The 19154-nt window shown below is 49.6% G+C and overlaps 2 protein-coding genes across 3 annotated transcripts in view; both read right to left on the reverse strand.

The window, feature by feature from the left end:
* Positions 1–7163, reverse strand: part of WDR73 (WD repeat domain 73) — a 13230-nt gene extending 6067 nt beyond the window's left edge. Inside the window, exons 1-5 of the mRNA XM_021677493.2 lie at positions 7098–7163; positions 6513–6580; positions 5204–5292; positions 963–1051; positions 324–388 (exon numbers count right to left, since the gene is read on the reverse strand). Coding sequence (XP_021533168.2) covers positions 324–388; positions 963–1051; positions 5204–5292; positions 6513–6580; positions 7098–7138 — 352 coding nt within the window. The 5' untranslated portion in view covers positions 7139–7163. The remainder of the gene's footprint in view (positions 1–323; positions 389–962; positions 1052–5203; positions 5293–6512; positions 6581–7097) is intronic.
* An 818-nt stretch (positions 7164–7981) lies between these two features.
* On the reverse strand, positions 7982–11288 carry NMB (neuromedin B). 2 transcript variants are annotated; one of them, XM_012449068.2, is made up of 3 exons: positions 11085–11288; positions 10261–10433; positions 7982–8254 (listed from the first exon to the last, which is right to left on the reverse strand). In XM_012449068.2, the coding sequence occupies exons 1-3, from the start codon at positions 11239–11241 to the stop codon at positions 8090–8092; spliced, it is 495 nt and encodes a 164-aa protein (XP_012304491.2). In that variant the 5' UTR covers positions 11242–11288; the 3' UTR covers positions 7982–8089. The 2 variants fall into 2 exon arrangements, with proteins under 2 accessions (XP_012304491.2, XP_012304508.2); XM_012449085.2 differs by having other exon boundaries at positions 7982–8259.
* Positions 11289–19154: the final 7866 nt, after the last annotated feature.

Here is a 19154-nt window from a genome sequence, read left to right on the forward strand (position 1 = left end):
GTTGCCCAGGCTGGAGTGCAGTGGTGCGATCTCTGCTCACTGCAGCCTCTACCTCCTGGGTTCAAGTGATTCTCCTGCCTTAGCCTCCCCAGTGGCTGGGATTACAGGCACCCGCCGCCACACTCAGATAATTTTTGTATTTTTAGTAAAGACAGGTTTTACCATGTTGGCCTGAACTCCTGAACTCAGGTGATCTACCCACTTCAGCCTCCCAAAGTGCTGGGATTACAGGCATGAGACCGCACCCGGCATGATTAGGGAACAGGGGTGTATGAGTCACACTTTCCTGGAACCCCAAACCCCATCAAGTCAAATTCACTCACCACTGTCCTCTGCAACCTGCCACACCTGCAGATAACAACCTGGAAGGCCACTGGTCACCAGCAATCTATTCAGAATAGACATAAAATCAGTCCAGACCATGGGGAGCTTATCCACACAGGCCCCTTCCCCTCTCCAGCCCACTCAGCTTGGAACTTCACCTCCCATATCAGGAAATGTGACTGCAAGATCATCAAGGCCAACCACTCTCACTTCACAGATAAGGGGCAGCATCAATCCACTTTAGGGAGACTGAGTCCAAGCTTCCAGGTGTCATGATGGTCACCTAGAGAGGACACCAGTATGGGGCCAAACACACAAACTGACCCGGAGACTCCTGGCCTCTCCCAGTTGAGCAGTTACCACTCAAGAGCAACAGAAGAGCATCCTTCTGTCCCATATCTATTCCCTGGAGCAACTCCGGTAGACCTGTTACTTCCACCAAAGGGCTGTGGGGACTGTGACACCACATCAGTGATTTCTTTGTATTCTAAATCTGTGTGTATCTGTGTGCACGCACTTGTGCACTCACACGTGCCCATGTGCTGAGGTGGGAGTGGAGATGAGGAGGTAGAATACCCCCAGGCATTTGCAGCCATCCCGTCCTGTATGGACTGTCTGGATCAAAGAACTGACCATACCTGCTATGTGGGACGTGCTTCAGATCAAAGATAGACCTGTCTGAAAATCCTCCATGGCGCACTCTGAAATCTCTTTCTGGGAATAAGCCCTAAAATACAAAGGAGTAGCCAATCAGAGAGAGCCAGCTCTTCAAATGAATGTTTCAGAGGAACTCTGAGTGAGGAGTCAGGTCCCAGCCTGGCAGAGGCCACGGAAGGCGCTCAGCTGGTGATCAGGCATCGGTGTGCTGGTATCTGGCAATGTTGGTCTCAGCTGCCTACACATCAGCTTCCTTTTTCCTTTGCACATCTAAAACCCTTCTCCTAGCCTTTCACTAGCCCCTTTTACTATAGCACAAGCATTATAGTCCAGGCCTTCCTAGAAAAGCCAGAGAGGCTTAACAGCTTCGTCAAAGAAAGCAACGAACACATTCCCATTTGTCCCTCCATCCTCCCACTGGAAGCCAGGTGGGTTCCTCTAGCAGTAAAAATATAACAATTACAACTTACCAGTGCTCACTGTGTCAGGCACAGTGCTTAGGGAGTTATCACATTTAATTCTTATAACCACCTATCCCTGTTCTACAAATGACAAAACTAAGGCACAAGGGGCTTCAGCCACTTTTCTAAGGTCATACAGGGATTAAGTTGTGAATCTGAACCAAAGTCTGTCTAACCCAAGTCCATACTGTTAGCCACTAGATTCTACCATCTCCATGTAAGGAACCGGAGGCAAGGGAAAGGGAGGCGGCCATAGAAGGAACAAGGAAAAGCTGGTGGTGAGTGGGGAGGGAAATCGGTTCTCACATCAGGGCGAGCCCCCAGCTCAAGGCTGAGTGGAGATGGGAAAGATGAAGAGCACTAGGTGCTACCCTGCAGCTTCTGTAGCCTCTGGGTTTTATGACTACAAATTTGGCTTTTTTTTTAAACCTTTTTTTTTTTGACAGAGTCTCACTCTGTAGCCCAGGCTGGAGGGCAGTGGTGTGATCTTATCTCACCATAACCTGCATCTCCTGGGTTCAAGCTATTCTCCTGCCTCAGCCTCTGGTCTAACTGGGGACTACAGGTGTGCACCACCACACCCAGCTTAATTTGTGTATTTTTAGTAGAGATGGGGTTTCGCCATGTTGCCCAGGCTGAACTCGAACGCCCAACCTCAGGTGATCTGCCTGCCTCAGCCTCCCAAAGTGCTGGAATTATAGGCATGAGCCACCATGCCCAGCCTTTTTAAACTTTTAAAATTTTTTGAAGAGATAGGCTTGCCATGCTGTCCAGGCTGGTCTTGAACTCCCAGGCTCAAGCAATCTGCCTGCCTCAGCTTCAAAAAGTGCTGGGATTACAGGTGTGAGCCACCATGTCCACCTATAAACTTGGCATTTTTCCGGAGCTTTCCCTCTTCAGATTTTTTTTTCCCTTTTTTTTGAGATGGAGTTTTGCTCTGTCGCCTAGGCTGGAGTGCAGTGGCAGGATCTCAGCTCACTGCAACATCCTCCTCCCAAGTTCAAGCGATTCTCCTGCCTCAGCCTCCTGAGTAGCTGGGACTACAGGTGCCCATCACCATGCCTGGCTAATTTTTGTGTTTTTAGTAGAGGTAGGGTTTCACCATGTTGGCCAGGCTGGTCTCGAACTCCTGACCTCAGGTGATCTGCCCACCTCAATCTCCCAAAGTACTGGGATTACAGGTGTGAGCCACCACGCCTGGCCCTCTTCAGATTCTAATTCAGTATGTTTGGGAAGTACACTAGGAATACAGGATCTAGCCTCTCCTGGGCTGAACAATGTTTTTCTATGTCCTTGTCTAGCCTCTTAGCCTCCTCTATTCTTTTTTTTTTTTTTTTTTTTCCTGAGACGGAGTCTCACCCTGTCATCCAGGCTGGAGTACAGTGGTGTGATCTCAGCTTACTGCAACCTCTGCCTCCGGGGCTGATGCAATTCTCTGCATCAGCCTCCCAAGTAGCTAGGATTACAGGCGCCCCCCACCACGCCTGGCTAATTTTTTGTATTTTTAGTACAGACAGGGTTTCACCATCTTGGCCAGGCCAGGCTGGTCTTGAACTCCTGACTTTGTGATCCACCTGTCTCAGCCTCCCAAAGTGCTGGGATTACAGGCGTGAGCCACCACGTCCGGCCCTAGCCGCCTCTATTCTAAACAATTTGACTCAACTCCGTAACATGGTGATACCCTAAGATAATTTATTTTTTTAAGACAGAGTGTCACTCTGTCACCTAGGCCAGAGTGCAATGGCACCATCTCAAGTTCACTGCAACCTCTGCCTCCTGGGTTTAAGGGATTCTCTGGTGCCTCAGCCACCCCTGAGTAGCTGGGATTACAGGCGTGCACCACCACACCCGGCTTGTTTTTTTATTTTTAGTAGAGATGAGGTTTCACCATGTTGGCCAGGCTGGTCTTGAACTGGCCCCAAGTGATCTGCCCACCTCAGTCTCCCACTCCCAAAGTGCTGGGATTATAGGCGTGAGTCACCTCACCTGGATTGTTTCTTATTTCATTAAAGATTTTTTTTTTTAAAAAGGCCGGGTGCAGTAGTTCACACCTGCAGTCCCAGCACTTTGGGAGGCAGGAGGATTGCTTGAGTTCAGGAGTTTGAGACCAGCCTAGGTAACATGATGAGACCCCATCTCTATCAAAAATATAAAAATTGGCCAGGTATGGTGGCACACGCCTGTGATTCCAACTACTCGGGAGGCTGAGGCCGGAGGATGGCTTGAGTCCAGGAGGCGGAGGTTGCAGTGAGCTGAGATCACGCCATTACACTCCAGCCTAGGTGACAGAGTAAGACCCTGTCTCAGAAAAAAAAAAAAAAAGAATTTAATAGCTGGATGTGGTGGTGGGCACCTGTTATTCCAGCTACTTGGGAGGCTGAGGTAGGAGAATAGCTTGAACCCAGGAGGCAGAGGTTGCACTGAGCCAAGATCGTGCCATTGCACTCCAGCATGGGCAACAAGAGCAAAATTCCATCTCAAAAAAAAAGAATTTAAGAAATCTGGGGCCAAGAGTGATGGCTCATGCCAGTAACCCCAGCACTTTGGGAGGCTGAGGCAGGCATCACTTGAAGCTAGGAGTTCGAGACCAGCCTGGCCAACATAGTGAGACCTCATCTCTACAAAAAAATTAACAATTAGCCAAGCATGGTGGCACACGCCTGTAGTCCCAGCTACTTTGGAGACTGAGGTGGGAGGATCACTTGAGCCTGGGAGGTTGAGGCTGTAGTGAGACAGGATTACACCACTGCACTCTAGCCTGGGTGACAGAGCAAGACCTTGTCTCAAAACAAACAAAAAGGAAATCAGGAGCAAACACTCAAATTCCGGCCCCCACATGGCCCTTCGAGGTCATCTGCCTGTATGCCTCACTCTTCCGTTGTCCTCTGACTAATCCTATCCCCTCGACTCCTGATCTATCCTCACCTTCTATTTCTGGAAGCAGGAACGTGTTCCCTGTGATATTCCCTCACTGCTGCAGTTTCACCCTCTCCCCTTTCAAGGGTTACTTTCCCGCAGCTGTAACTCTGTTCAAGCCTCTGTTTAGGAAACCTTCCCTCAGATCTGTGTTTCCGATTACTTACTGCTTTAGCTTCTTCCTGCCCCACATTTCCTAACTCAGCTTCATCTTCATTTTTAGTCTTTGGGCCTGACCACCACCAGCAAAAATCCTGTAGCAGAGGTCACCAAGAGCTTCCCAACTGCCAGTCTTATGAATGAACTCTTCAGTTCCTCATCTGAATGACTTTATTCCAACTCTAGACAGCTACTAACTCTTCTTGAGGTGTTCTCTTCTCTTGGCTTCGGAAACACTGACCTCTTCTGAGATTCCTCCTACCTCGGAGGCTGTTCTTAGTATTCTTTGGGGGTTCCTCTTCCTGTACTCATCCCTTAAATGTGTTCCCTGAGGTTCCATCCTCACTCTATTCTCCTCTCCTTATATACTACACATTCACTAGGTGACTTTAACTATTCTAAGCATTTCAACTGCCCTCTATAGCCTTTATCATTCCCTAAATCTATTTCTGATAAAGTGTAACGACCACCTCCTCCAGTAGCTCTCTGTAAACCATGGGACATTCTACAGCATTTATCTCTGTGTGTATCTGCCTCTCTCTATTAGACAATAAGGGTAGGCCTAGCTAGTGCTCTCTTTCTTTCTTTCCAGTATCCAGGACAATACCTGGTAGGTAACAGGAGCTCCACAAATGTTTAATAAATAAAAGTCAGCATATATATTCGGCATTTATATTTCAAGTTACCTGGTTTTCCTTTACAGAAAGTCTGAGAGGTAATTTCAGATGAAGAATTTCATTCTTTTTCAGGCTTTCATAGCCAGCAACAAAGACTCCTGGAAAAAGAAGCAGAGGTAGCTGTGACAAATTGTTAGATTGCAGGCTGGGCGCGGTCGCTCACGCCTGTAATCCCAGCACTTTGGGAGGCTGAGGTAGGCGGATCACGAGGTCAGAAGATCGAGACCATCCTGTCAACGTGGTGAAACCCCATCTCTACTAAAAATACAAAAATTAGCTGGGCGTGGTGGCACCCGCCTGTAGTCCCAGCTACTTGGGAGGCTGAGGCAGGAGAATCGCTTGAAGCCAGGAGATGGAGGTTACACTGAGCTAAGATGGCACCACTGCACTCCAGCCTTGAGCCCAGGAGGCGCAGGTTGCAGTGAGCTGAGGTCACGCCATTACACTCCAGCCTAGGTGACAGAGCGAGACTCCATCTCAAAAAAAAAAAAGAAAGAAAGATTTCAGACCACGGATAGGTCTATAAACTCCCACCCAATCCCCCAAAGCAAGGATAAATTCCTTCAGTGTGCAGCCTTGTATGGGGGAACTGAGTATCTGGTTATACTTTTTTAAGAGGTCTCACTGTGTCAGCCAGGCTGTAGTGCAGTGGTCCCATTACCTGATCACAGCTTACTGCAGCCTCAACCTCCCAGGCTCAAGTGATCCTCCCACCACAGCCTTCTGAGTAGCTGGGATTATAGGCATGGGCCACCATGCTAATTTTTGTTATTTTTTGTAGAGACAGGGTTTCCTTGCTCAGGCTGGTCTCAAACTCCTGGGGTCAAGCGACCTACCCACCTGCCTCAGCCTCCTGAGGTGCCCAGCCTGAAGATTTTTTTTTTTTCACTCTGTTGCCCACGCTGGAATGCAGTGTCGCGATCTGGGCTCACTGCAACCTCCACCTCCTGGGTTCAGGTGATTCTCCTGCCTCAGCCTCCACAGTAGCTGGTGGTGCACAGGTGTGCTCCACCTCACCCATCTAATTTTTGTATTTTCAGTAGAGATGGGGTTTCACCGTGTTAGCCCGACTGGTCTCGAACTCCTGACCTCAGGTGATACGCCCGCCTCGACCCCCCAAAGTTCTGGGATTACAGGCATGAACCACCACGCCTGGCCAAAGATCTTAATAAGAGGAATATTAGTGCTGATGGGGCATCAAATTGCTACAAGTAACTCAGATGCCCAGAAGAGTGGGTTGGGTCTCTCTAGGCTTAGCCCCTGAAACCCAGCTCAGGAGTGGGATTCCCTCCCCTTTAGGGCCAGGAAGGTATACTACCTTTGTCATCAATCCATTCAAGGACTCGAGTGGCTCCTGAGAGGTCGAATGCATAGAAATCCTGGTATCTGCAAGAAAGGGACATAAAATCACACGATGCACAGCACTTCCCAGCTCAAAGAACTCCAAGATGGCAGCCGCATGGTTCAGTGACCCAAGCTCTGGAGTCAGGCAGACGTGGGACCAAGTTTGCTTCGCATTTTACTCCCTGTTTCTGGGACCAGGCCCGTCCCCCATGTCCCTGAGCCTCGGTCCTCATGTGTGGACCTCCCAGGGTACCCAGATTTCCCAAGGTTGACGTGAGGAATCAATGAGATATCTGTGTTCAGAGTTGAACTCGGGCTGGCGCAAAATAACGGGGCACTTCTCCTCTATAAGCGCTGGTCTCACAACTGGCGCACGCAGGAAGGAGCCATTTCCCAGAGATGGGGGCCTAAGCCTATGCGGAGTCCTCCGCGGCGGCGAGCCCCGAGGCCACAGCTGGTCCACCCTGCACCAGGATCCCCAGCGTGTCTACGCCCGCACCCATCCGCCCGCCGGGCCAGCTCCGGACCCAGCTCCCGTCTCCCAGCCCCACAAATTTACAAGCGCAAGGATTCCACCAGCCAGTCATCCCCAGGATCCATGGCGAAGGCCGCTTCCGGCGTCCCACTTCCGCCTTCGAGCCTTCCGGGGCCTCGCGGCTCTCGCGAGGTGTGGGCAGGGCCTCCCGTTAGGGGCGGGGTCAGGAGGCCGCGCTGCGTCCCAGCCCGGCTGGGTTTCGGGTTTTCTGCGCGAAAGTTCCGGGCAAAGTGACCTGAAATCGGGACTTCCCCGGTGTCAGCTCCGAGGACTTGAGGACCAAAAGATCGGATATTTGCAGCCCAAGAGAGGGGCAGTTAGTGCTCCAAGCCAGAGATAACACAGAACCGCCCGGTTAAATTCGAATTTCAGTAAACAGTAAATAATTTTTTTCGTACGAGTATGTTCTTGCAATATTTGGTCCATTTTATTAAATAAAATTGTTTATCTGAAATTCGAATTTAACTGGGCGTCCTGTATTTTTATTTGCTAACGCTGGCAATCCTATTGATGGCCAGAGAAGAGAGTAAGCGGACGGCAGGGTCTGGATCCCAGCTCGGCGCTCCCCGCCCAAGGCCGGCGGGGAAATTGAGTAAAGCCCGGCAGTGTAGTTTCTGCAGCCCCCTTTTACTAGCGAGGAAACTAGAGACACTTGCCTGCGCCAGTAGGTGGCAGGGGTGAGAGTAGAACCCCGCACCTGGCACAGGGCCTGGCATACAACAGGCATTATTTGCTTGCTGAATAAGTGAATGAGTAGGAGTCCAGAGTCAGTTCCAGGCTGGGGCCACATGGCATGGAGTATTCCGGACTTTTTGGAGCCAGCCTTATCTCACTGAACACTCTGCCCTGTCCAGCCCCTTTCCCTCCCAGCCCCTAAAAGATGGGTGGAAGAAGAGGACCAGGCATTTTACGTAAAGAGCAAAGTTTTATTCACAAATTCAACAGGGAAGCAGGAAATACAGCAGGAACATAATTTGTGTCTGCATCAGCGATATTTCTGGTGACCCAACCAGAAATCACAGTAATGGAGTAACAGAGATTTGAGCTCGGGATTTACATCCAGATGGGGCCATCACCAGGGTCCCATTCAGCACCTTCCCTGGGTGGGCACAGTCTAAGCCATGCTGTTGTGTCTGCCCCGTTATTGGTGTCATTTCTGCAGTATTTGTACCAGCAACCTCCTGTACTGAAGAGAAACATACAGAAGAATTGAGCCAGGGAGGGGCTCCTGATAATGACAGGGCATCCTGCCATTCCTAAGTGCCAGATGTCTGCAGAGGTGGGCACTGTCAGGCTGTCAGCTGAGGCAGGGCCCAGAGCACCCTGAATTGCCTTGGAGGGGTCAGGGCAGCAGTTTTCTCGGAACACAGCCCCAGCCACCCAGAGTGGTCATGATAGTCAAAGGAGCTCATGGAAGTAAATCCAAGTACAGTGCCTGGCAGGGGCTAGTCAGTGTCCTCAGTCCCCAGCCCCAGACCTCACTGTGAAGCCCCAGACCTATGCACTGCTGCTTCTGAGACTCTCAATTGTTCTGCATGTGTCAGAGCTTCAAAACCAACGCACTAGAGGTGACACTGTCTCCCTTCAGACTCAACCAGCCCAAGCTCCTAGGCCTTACATCTGAGGTCCTCAGGGGCTGCTGGTTCTGTGCATCAGGAAGTCAGGGATGTTGGTTGAGGCTGGGGTTGGACCTTTTCTAGGGAATGCCCCTCCCTTCAAAATGCACACACTATATATCCTAGGCACAGTGGGGGGATATGAAGGTGAGTCCTCAACAGGTGCTGCCAGGGAGCTCACAGACTCATATGAGCTCCCATTTACTAAGGACTGTCTATGAGCCAGGCACCACGCTGAGCATTTGACATAAACTGTCACATTTAATGGGAGATGGGCCTTATTATTATCTTCACTTTATTTTTTTTTTTGAGACAGTTTTGTTCTTGTCACCTAGGTTGGAGTGCAATGGTGCACTCTCGGCTCGCTACAACCTCCTCCTCCTGCGTTCAAGCAATACTCCTGTCTCAGACTCCCAAGTAGCTGGATTGACAGGCGCCTGCCAGCATGGCTGGCTAATTTTCATATTTTTTAGTAGAGATGGGTTTTCACCATGTTGGCCAGGCTGGTCCTGAACTCCTGACCTCAGGTGATCCTCCTCCTGCCTCGGCCTCAGTATCATCTTCATTTTATGGATGAGGAATATGAGGCTTTAGAGAGGTTAAGGGACATTTCTAAGGGCACACAGCTACTAAGTAGCTAGGTTCTGAGCCCACTTTCTACCACATTCCACTGCCTTCTGCTCACAGCAGCAGGACCAGGGAGGGTGCTGTGCAGTAAGGACAGCGCCAGGAGCAGGGAATGGAGGAGCTGCCACCCAACTGGGCTAGATCTGAGGGCTGGCCTGGCTCCAGCTTTGGGGCTTTGAATCCCATAGGTCAGTGACTGACAACCAAAAATGATTTGGGGCCTTCTCCCCCAGCAGACATCTGGTGATGTCTGGAGGTCTTTTCAGTTGTCACAACTTGAAGCAGGGGAAGGTGCTACTGGCATCTAGTGGGTAGAGACCGGGGATGCCGCTAAACATCCCATGATGTGCAGGTCAGCCCTCACAACAAGAAATAATCCAGCCTAGAATGTCAGGATGTCAGACGTACTGAAGTTGCTCAACTCTGCCACCAGATACTGAGGCCGATGAGAGAATGGGGAGAGCACCGGTCAAGGTGAACAAGGTCCAGACTCTGTCTTGGCTGCTGACTTCTCTTTCCCTCTCTGGGCCTCAGGGTCCCAGTCCAGCCACAAACACACACAGGGCACAGCAAAGGTGGACTTGACTAATGCAGCACAGGTGGGACAAGGCTGTGCGCACTGGGAGAGAAAGGCCCTGTTGTAAGAGGCTGATGAGCCCAGTCTGTTTCTTTAGACTGGGTGATGAGTCAGGGGAACTTCTTTCCCTGCTTCTTGCACCATGGGGTCTGCCGGGAAGGTCAGCTTCCTTTCTTTGGACTGTTCCTCCTTTGAGCTTTGCCTCAAGAGGGAAAAGCCTGGAACCCTGGCTTTCTGGGGTCCACACCCATAATGTCCTGATCGGAGTCACACCCTAATACAGTGCTGGGTGGTAATTCCTCCCATGCAGGATCCAGGGATGGCCCCAGCTGGGCCATCCTGGCGTTGGAGTGGGGACCTGGCTCACCTGGATGTGGGGTGCGGGGCGGCTGAGGCTCATGCCTAGAACCTTCTTTAGCAGGAGGATCCTGAGCAGATCATGACTCAGCTGCAGTCTCTGGTCCCTCAGGGAGGTGTGGGAAGCTGTCCCCAATGGGAATGGGCTGGGAGGCTCCAGACTCTTCTTGCCCATGAAGTGACCTAGAAAGGAGGTGCCCAGGCACAAGGAAGTCAAGGAGCGAGGACCCTACCCCAGTGGGAAAGTTCCTCATCTCTCCCATAGTTCCGTTCTTGTGGCAGGAAGACACTTAACCTTCCTCCTCCTGGTCGTTCCACCTCACCAAGGAGCCACAAAGGTTATCTGGGCGGTGGCAAAGACTGCTCCCTCAGCTTTTCCCGAACAAGTAGAGAGGATGGCACAGCTGGAAGGAGGGTGGGACGGTCCAGGGCCAGGGAGAAGCTCTGCTAGTTGTGTGTCCTGCTTGCACAAGGGCTGAGAAAGGGCAGAGTAGGAAGTGGGGAGTGTAGAGGGGCCTGGAAAGTGGAGGTACAGCAAAAACACACGGCGGTTAGAAGAGTCGGTGAAGTCTCGCCTACGGTAACGGGCACCGGCTGGCATGGGATTTTGGATCTAGCTAGCCCAACCCTGCCTTAAACTGGCTGCGCGACCTTAGCCAAGTCACTGACCTGTCGGGGTCTCAAGTTCGCATCTATTAAATTAGATGAGCCCCAAGGTTCCCCACCTGCTCCGACGCAAGTATCCGTGGCTGAGGAACGGCCAGAGGGTTGAGAAGGAAATGGGGTCTGAGCAGGGTGGGGGCCACTTGCTTGCCCGGCTCCCCGAAGACTTACCGGTGGCCCATAGGTTGCCCCGCGGGTGCACTCGGATCTTGCCGGCTCTGTTGCGGGGCTCCGGGAGATCCCAGCTGAGCGGAGCGACGCCGGCAGTGAGCAGCGCGAAGAGCAGGAGGCCGCCGAGCAGCCGAGCGCCCCCCGCCCGCTGGGCCATAGCTGTGCCCGGGCAGCGGCTCGGTTCCGGCGCGCTCCACTGCAGCTCGGCTCCCGGGCCCGCCTTCGCTTCTTTTAAACCCGCGTCCCTGGGGGCGGAGCCTGCCCCGCGCAGCCAAGCCGCCGTCCCCACCCTCCCGGCCCAGCTGCTGGGCTCCCGGGCAGGGACACCCTCTTTGGGCCGCCCAGAGACCTGCACACCCGCACTCTGGCCCACACGCGGGCACCGCTTAGCCCACCACCTTCAGACTAAGGACTGGGCACTGGGCAAACGGGCCCAGCCCAGGAGGGGAAGCTGCTTCCCCTGGCCCTGCTCTGCCCCTCTCCCACGCCTTTTGGCCGAGTGGGCGCTTCAGCCCTCTGAGCCTCTCTTCATGAGGGTAGAGGTCGGGCGAGGGGCCCTCCTCCCGAGTAACAGCCTTTCTTTTTTTTTTCTGAGACAGGGTCTGGCCCTGTCGCCCAGGTTGGAGTGCGGTGGCGCGATCACGTCTCAACTGCAGCCTCGACCTCCTGGGCTGGGCTCAAGCCTCGGCCACCTCAGAAGCTGGGACCACAGGCACACGCCACCATGCCTGGCTTTTTTTTCTTTCTTTTTTTTTTTTCCAGGAGACCGGGTGTCGCTAGGTTGCCCAGGCGAACACAGGCATTCTTACAGTGTCCAGCCAAGTGCCAGGAACCAAAGGAGTTCCACAAACAAATCCCTATCACCGCTGCCCTCTGGGGTAATCTGACCTGTGTTCACCTCGCTCTCTGCCCTCTCACAGCCAGCACCACAATCTGGAAATGTTCTGGTACACAGTAGGTACTCAGGATGGGAATGCGGAGTGATGAAGGGTGGGAAAAGGGCCGCTTCTGAGGAATGAGCATCCTGCCGGAGGGCCTGGCTTACGGGCAGGAAGCAGACCTCTGGGTCAGGGAAGTGCAAAGAGCACTGGACCCAGGAGTCCATGTACTAGCTGTGACCCGGCTGAATAACCTCACTTTCTTCAACTGTAAAATGGGAATAACCACAGTGCCCTAATTATAATACTTTTACATGTTTTAGCATAAGTACTCTGTGGCAGGAAGCAACAGTTCTGTAGGACCTGCTCTCTCACACCTGGTGCTTTGTTCTCCCTAGGAGCTGTCCGGACTTGTCTTGGAAAGAACGTCTGGATCAGCAGCATCATGTAATGAGCAGAGGAAGACACTGTGCTCCAGAATAACACATTTATGTTTGCTTAATTAACTGAAACCCACTGTTCAGAGCACTATGCTAGACACAAAAAGAGGAGAGACAGATAATTCCCTGCTCCCAAGGGAGTTAACCACCTCACTGGAGAGGCAGTACACAAAGGAGAGAGTGATGCAGCAGCTCTGGAGGCCTCCCTGGAACACGGAACAGCGTGGCTGTGCCAGAACCTACTCCCGACTGGTTTGATAATGGGATCTGCTTCTGAGACTCTTGCTAGTATCTAGCTCAGCAAGGCTGCTAGCTCTGTGGATCCACATCCTAGAAGGGGAAGCTCACATGAAAAACTGGCTGTCATGCCCAGCTGGAGGCCCAGCCTCCAGGAGCATGACACACAGGACAGGGACGTCTCATTTCTGACCCAACCTCCTTGCTCTTCATCCCTTGCCCTGGCATTTACAGCCCTCTGCTTTCTTGTCGCAGCTTAGCCATGGTGTACAGATAGAGCTCTTATCACCTTCCGGTAATCATTCCCGTGACCCCTCCCTCCCCTCTGCATCCATCATGCCCCATCCTGTCTTCTCTAGTCCATGGATATAGAAATGAGGGTGAACACACAGAAGCTGGTATTGATTGAGTGCTGCATTACTTAAATGCTTGAAGGAACCTTATTTGGTAGGTTTCTCCCTCCTCATTTCATAGGTGGGAGTGGGCTGAGAGATTAAGCCACTTGCCCAGACATCCCACTGGAATCAGATTTCAGGTCTGTCCTGACCACTGCATCAGGCCCCCAAACCTGTGCAAGGCAGATATAGCCCCCCCTAAACCACGACCACGCCCACTGTGGCATCGCAGATTTCAGCACCAAGTTGGGTTTAGATATCTCAGGAGGGAGAGGGAGTGGGCACTGCATTTCGAGTGTCACCTCTCTTCCACAGGTGACTGGACCTTGAGTTCTGCTAGGTTTTTTTATACTTAAGCCAAGCTTCCTCTGACACAGCCTGGGTTCACAGCTGTAACCACAGCTCTGAGGCTGGCCCCAGACACCCTTGGAACCATTTGATTTGCCAGCCTACTACAGAAAAAAAAGGGGCCTCTGAGGACCCTGGAGAAAACAGCAAGGGAGCACCTCAACAGACATAGGAGCACTCACCTTCCCTTAGGGAAAAAAATGGAAGGAGGCGGAGGTTGCAATGAGTGGAGATTTCTCCACTGCACTCCAACCTGGGCAACAGAGCAAGATTCCATCGCAAAAAAAAAAAAAAAAGTAGGTGGAATTTGCCTGGGCGCAGTGGCTCATGCCTGTAATCCTCACACTTTGGGAGGCCAAGGTGGGTAGATCACCTGAGGTTGGGAGTTTGAGACCAGCCTGGCCAACATGGTGAAACCCTGTCTCTACTAAAAATACAAAAAATTAGGCTGGGCGTGGTGGCAGATGTCTGTAATCCCACTACTCAGGAGGCTGAGGTAGGAGAATCGCTTGAATCCAGGAGGCAGAGGTTGCAGTGAGCCAAGATTGCGCCACTGTACTCCAGCCTGGGTGACAAGAGTGAAACTGCGTGTCAAAAAAAAGAGTAGGTGGAATTTCAGAAATGCGTAACATTGGTAGTACAAGGATAGGATGTATAGTTTGAAAGTCATATTCAATATAACAACTGCATATGGGAAAGAAGCTATTATTGTCTCTATAATACAAACTTAAGAGAAAGCAAGATGAAATACTCTTGACTGATGAAGATAAAGGCTTGGATATTATAGACTGGCGTGGTGGAAGGGTGCCTCTCAGAATGAAGAGGAGGTATGAGATTTTTGTTTCCCAAAAGAGGCCATGGGTTGTAAGATTAAGGTACGCTGTTCTACAGGAAAGCTGAAGGTTCCTAGTTTAGATGGGTAGCTGGTCTTCTGTGAAGTAGCTTTTCTGCAGAAGTTGCCAAATACTAAGGAACATTCTCTGAAATTGCTCTGTCATTAGGCTAAATTAGGGTTGTTGTAAAAAAAGAACAAGTCACATAGCACGGTTAAGAGAAATGTCTTGGTTTTCAGATGCCGTTTTAAGTTTTTCTTTTAATGTCATTTTATGCCCATTCCATAAAGCACAGAAACGACTAGTTCCCTGTTTGCATTAGCTGCTAAGGAGCTGAGAGCCAAAGCTCTGGATCTGTTCCAGTAGACAAGAATCTTTTGTTATGTCCTGTGGGTACTACCCTCACCTCTGATATCTTTTTTTTTTTTTTGAGATGGACTGTTGCTCTGTTGCCCACACTGGAATGAGTGCAGTGGTGCGATCTCGGCTCACTGCAACCTCCGCCTCCCAGGTTCAAGCAATTTTCCTGCCTCAGCCTCCCGGGATTACAGATGCCTGCCACCACACCTGACTAATTTTTGTATTTTTAATAGAAACAGGGTTTCACCATGTTGGCCAGGATGGTCTTGAACTCCTGACCTCAAGTGTTCTGCCTGCCTCAACCTCCCAAAGTGCTGGGATTACAGGCGCGAGCCACTGCGCCTGGCCTTCTCACCTCTGATTTCATCTTTTCTTATCCCACATTTCTCTCAACCCTGAATTCTTCAATTATTTTCTATTTCATCACATAGTACTGAAGTTATCTTTACACAACAAGACAGTACAAATAAAATACACAAAGCAAAGGATGAATCAGAGGCTGACTGTGTCTTAATGCCCTCCCGGCCCTCTGGTGGGGAGAGAGACACACATAAGGCAGACCGCTCTAAGGGCATGTTCGAGAGGAGCACGAACAACGTACGGGGCAGCGTGGAGCAGGAAGCACGACATGGGCTCAGAAGCTCCATGCGCAATAAGAAACACCCCTTGGCCGGGCACGGTGGCTCATGCCTGTAATCCCAGCACTTTGGGAGGCCGAGGCGGACGAATCATGAGGTCAGGAGATCGAGACCATCCCCACCAACATGGTGAAACCCCGTCTCTACAAAAATACAAAAAGATTAGCTGGGCATGGTGGCACATTCCTGTAGTCTCAGCTACTCAGGAGGCTTAGGCAGGAGAATTGCTTGAACCCAGGAGGCAGAGGTTGCAGTGAGCTGAGATAGCGCCATTGCACTATAGTCTGGATGACAGTGCGAGACTCTGTCTCAAAAAAAAAAAAAAGGAAAACCACCCTTCTCTGGAGCTCCCCGAGCATCTTTCTATCACTGCACTTATTTTTATTTATTTACTTTTTTTTGTGATTGCTGGAATATCATTATACTTAAGATCCTATGTGGAAAAATTTGTTTATGTGCATTGCTCCTGTTAAGGTACTGAGCTCCTGGCAGAGCAGGAGGGACCTGGTCTTGTCCATCATTTTTGTATCCTCAGGTCCTAGCCCAAAATCTGGCACAGAGTAGATGCTCAATAATGTCTGCTAAATGGGGCCGGGCGCGGTGGCTCAAACCTATAATCCCAGCACTTTAGGAGGCTGAGGCGGGTGGATCACAAGGTCAAGAGATCGAGACCATCCCGGTCAACATGGTGAAACCCCGTCTCTACTAAAAATACAAAATTAGCTGGGCATGGTGGCACACGCCTGTAGTCCCAGCTACTTGGGAGGCTGAGGCAGGAGAATTGCTTGAACCCAGGAGGCGGAGGTTGCAGTGAGCTGAGACTGGGCCATTGCACTCCAGCCTGGGTAACAAGAGCGAAACTCTGATTAAAAAAAAAAAAAAATGTCTGCTAAATGAATGTGAAAGCTTTTGGTAGGCAGGGAAGTGACCAGGCACTCTAGGCAGAGTGAATGTCTGTACTGTAAACTAACGTCCAGGTGCAAGAATGTGATGTCTGGTGAAAGTGAGGCTGGAAAAATCCTTAGAGCCTAGAATGACACGTGGAAGACGTCTTCAACATTTTTTGGTAAGCCCCGCACATTCTAGTTTTGATAATGCTTCTTGGTTACACAGCATTCTTTCTATATCCAGACCCACCACAGTTGTGTGTGAAGGGTCATATTTGCTATTTCACTTCTGAAAGCCTGCCTGGTATTACTGACTGTTCTAGCAAGAGACAGCAGTGGTGAAGATATATCTGGCCATAAAACAGCCTGAATAGGCCATCCTGACTGAAAGAGCTGCTTGTTGAAGGTAGACATCCATTTACCTAGCTAGGAACAGCTGGGTCATCTCTCAAGCTTAGCAGTGGTAAATGTCATAGGAAGAGGCCAGGCCCTCAGATTCTGAAATCAGCCTCCATGCCACATTCTGAGAGGTTAGCTGGACTTGGCAAAAGCTTATGCAAATACCAAGAAATGAACTCAGGGTAACAGAGACTTACTTTCTTCCAAGCCCTGGCTCTCTAAGAAGGAAGCATGTGACTCCTTAAGAAAAATGACAAATGCCAATACTTCTCCCATCAAGAAAGAAGACACGAGAAGAGCCTAAGGACGCACACAAAAAAGAAGGAAGGAAGGATTAACATTTAAAAATCTGGAAAGGGTACATGCTGTTTAAATGGAACCGTGGAGAAAGTTTTCAGATTCTATTTGGCAAGACCAAGAAAATGTACTTACTAAATAACAGGAAAGTACAGATCACTTTAATGATTCATATGCTCTGCCTCTAAATAGTAGCTCAACAACAATGCTAACTGAAGCTACTGCCTCTGGCTCCAGTGCATGATTATACTGAATGTTTAATATATGCTGTTTCACACTACTGGGGAACGACAGTACAGCGTCTGTGAAATGGGGCTCCTGTCCTGGAGGAGCTTACAATATGCGAGGAACCGTGAAGCCATATCCACAAACTTAAACAAACAGTATGAGGCTGCAGATGCTGAGTGGCAGCACTTGTAAAGATGGCAAGACTCCAATAAACAGAAATAAACTGAGATAATACAAGTGGAAACACTCAGCAAAGGAGGAAAAATAATACTTTTACAGTTTTTTTTTTTGAGATGGAGTCTCACTCTGTCACTCAGGCTGAAGTGCAGTGGCACAATCTCGGCTCACTGCAACCTCTGCCTTCTGGGTTCAAGCAGTTCTCCTGCCTCTGCCTCGCAAGTAGCTGGGATTACAGGCACATGCCATCACAGCTGCCTGATTTTTGTACTTTTAGTAAAGTTTCACCGTGTGGGTCAGGCTGATCTCAAACTCCTGACCTCAAGTGATCTGCCTGCCTCGGCCTCTTTAAGTGCTGGGATTACAGGTGCGAGCCACCATGCCAGGTCTGAGTAAGGAAAGTATTAATGTCTTCCTCCCAATAAGTATATACAGAGGAGGGATCAGACAGATGAAGACATAAACACATGGATGTCTGCACTCATAAGGATACTCACCGTTAGTGGAATTCAAAGTCTGAATTCAATGTAGGCAAAAGGTAGGATGAACACAGAATTTATGGTCCAAACAAGAAGCATTTCTGTTCTTCTGTGTAAGAGAAAATAAAGAAGAAGAAGAAGAAAAAAAAAGCATTTCTGAAAGTAAAAGGCAGGCTACAACTAATTATTAATAACAGGTGGTAATTATCTAAAATAGGCACAGACTGGCACACGGCAGGGAGACCAGTACACGAACAACGGGGAGCCACTGAGTATTTCTGGATTCAGGTGACGGCAATGAGAATGGAATAATGGCGTAAATGGAGGACTTAGAACGTGACTAGATACGGTGGGAAAATGGCAAATCCTGATGAATATTTATTCAAAGAAAACATGAAATTTGGAGGGGAAGTTTTCAGGAACTTGAGTTTAAAGATGGGACAATCAAGTGGAAGTGTCCAGAGGAAACAGAGACATGGAACCAGAGCTGAGGACAGGCACTGGAAATAATATAAAGAGATTTATTCGCTGGAGTTGTAAGAGCAGACAAGTAACAGCCAAAGAGGTAACCCATCATCAATTTCTCATTTAAAGTTCGAACACTTTCCATACTCTTCTTCAGTTCCCTTCACTCACAATGGCTGAGCCTTCCCAATTCTCCACTTGCCCTGCAAATCCCCAAGAGCTTATCACTCCATTCAATCAGCAAATGAAACCTCTCTGGCATTTCTTACATTTTCAAAGAGCTTTTAGGGTATATTTGCTAATAAAATCTCCCATTTTAAGTCTTACGCTTAGCACTAAACTAGACAAGATAAAAATTGGGATTATAAGACCCCTCCCCACAAGTAATCTTTTACTTTTTGGCTAATGGAGTGATTAAAATATTATTAGATGATTTGATTATCTTTTCAGGGAAATTTAGTTGTTGCTTGCAACTAGAGTATCCAGCTCTAGTTGGTACAAAAACCAGTGTACTGATTAGGCTGAGCAGTGAACTGCATCTTCCACAGGTGACGACGGGGGAATATGGATTAAACAGCAATTTGCTACCATTCCATACAGGCAATGTTCAGCCTCTGACTCATGAGAAAATATAAGAACTCTATAAGCCTGACAGACAGGTTCAGAAAAGCATTTGTTAGCAGTGATTTGCCAAGTTTCATACTCTGTGAGAATATTAGGAGCCCATATCCAAAGTTGGAAGGCTAAAGCCTGGTTAATGGGTTTAGGAAAGCACTATTCTCCACAGGGGAGGGCTTCAGAAGAGTAATTGTCCCTGTTCTCGTGCCATTAGCACTACAGCACAGACTGGCTTCTGCAGTCAAACAAATAATAGAAACCGTTCAAGTAGCCCAGCACAGAAAACTCACTTACTTTAAGACTTCACATAACTACAACAAGAGAACAGATAGAATTAAGAGTATTTTGTCCTCAAAACATATTGGTTTACTCTACGCTCCATTTTTCCCTC

Source organism: Aotus nancymaae, unplaced genomic scaffold, assembly GCF_030222135.1.
Source record: "Aotus nancymaae isolate 86718 unplaced genomic scaffold, 86718_ANA_hifiasm-v0.15.2.pri h1tg000064l_0, whole genome shotgun sequence".
Classification (NCBI taxonomy): Eukaryota; Metazoa; Chordata; class Mammalia; order Primates; family Aotidae; genus Aotus; species Aotus nancymaae.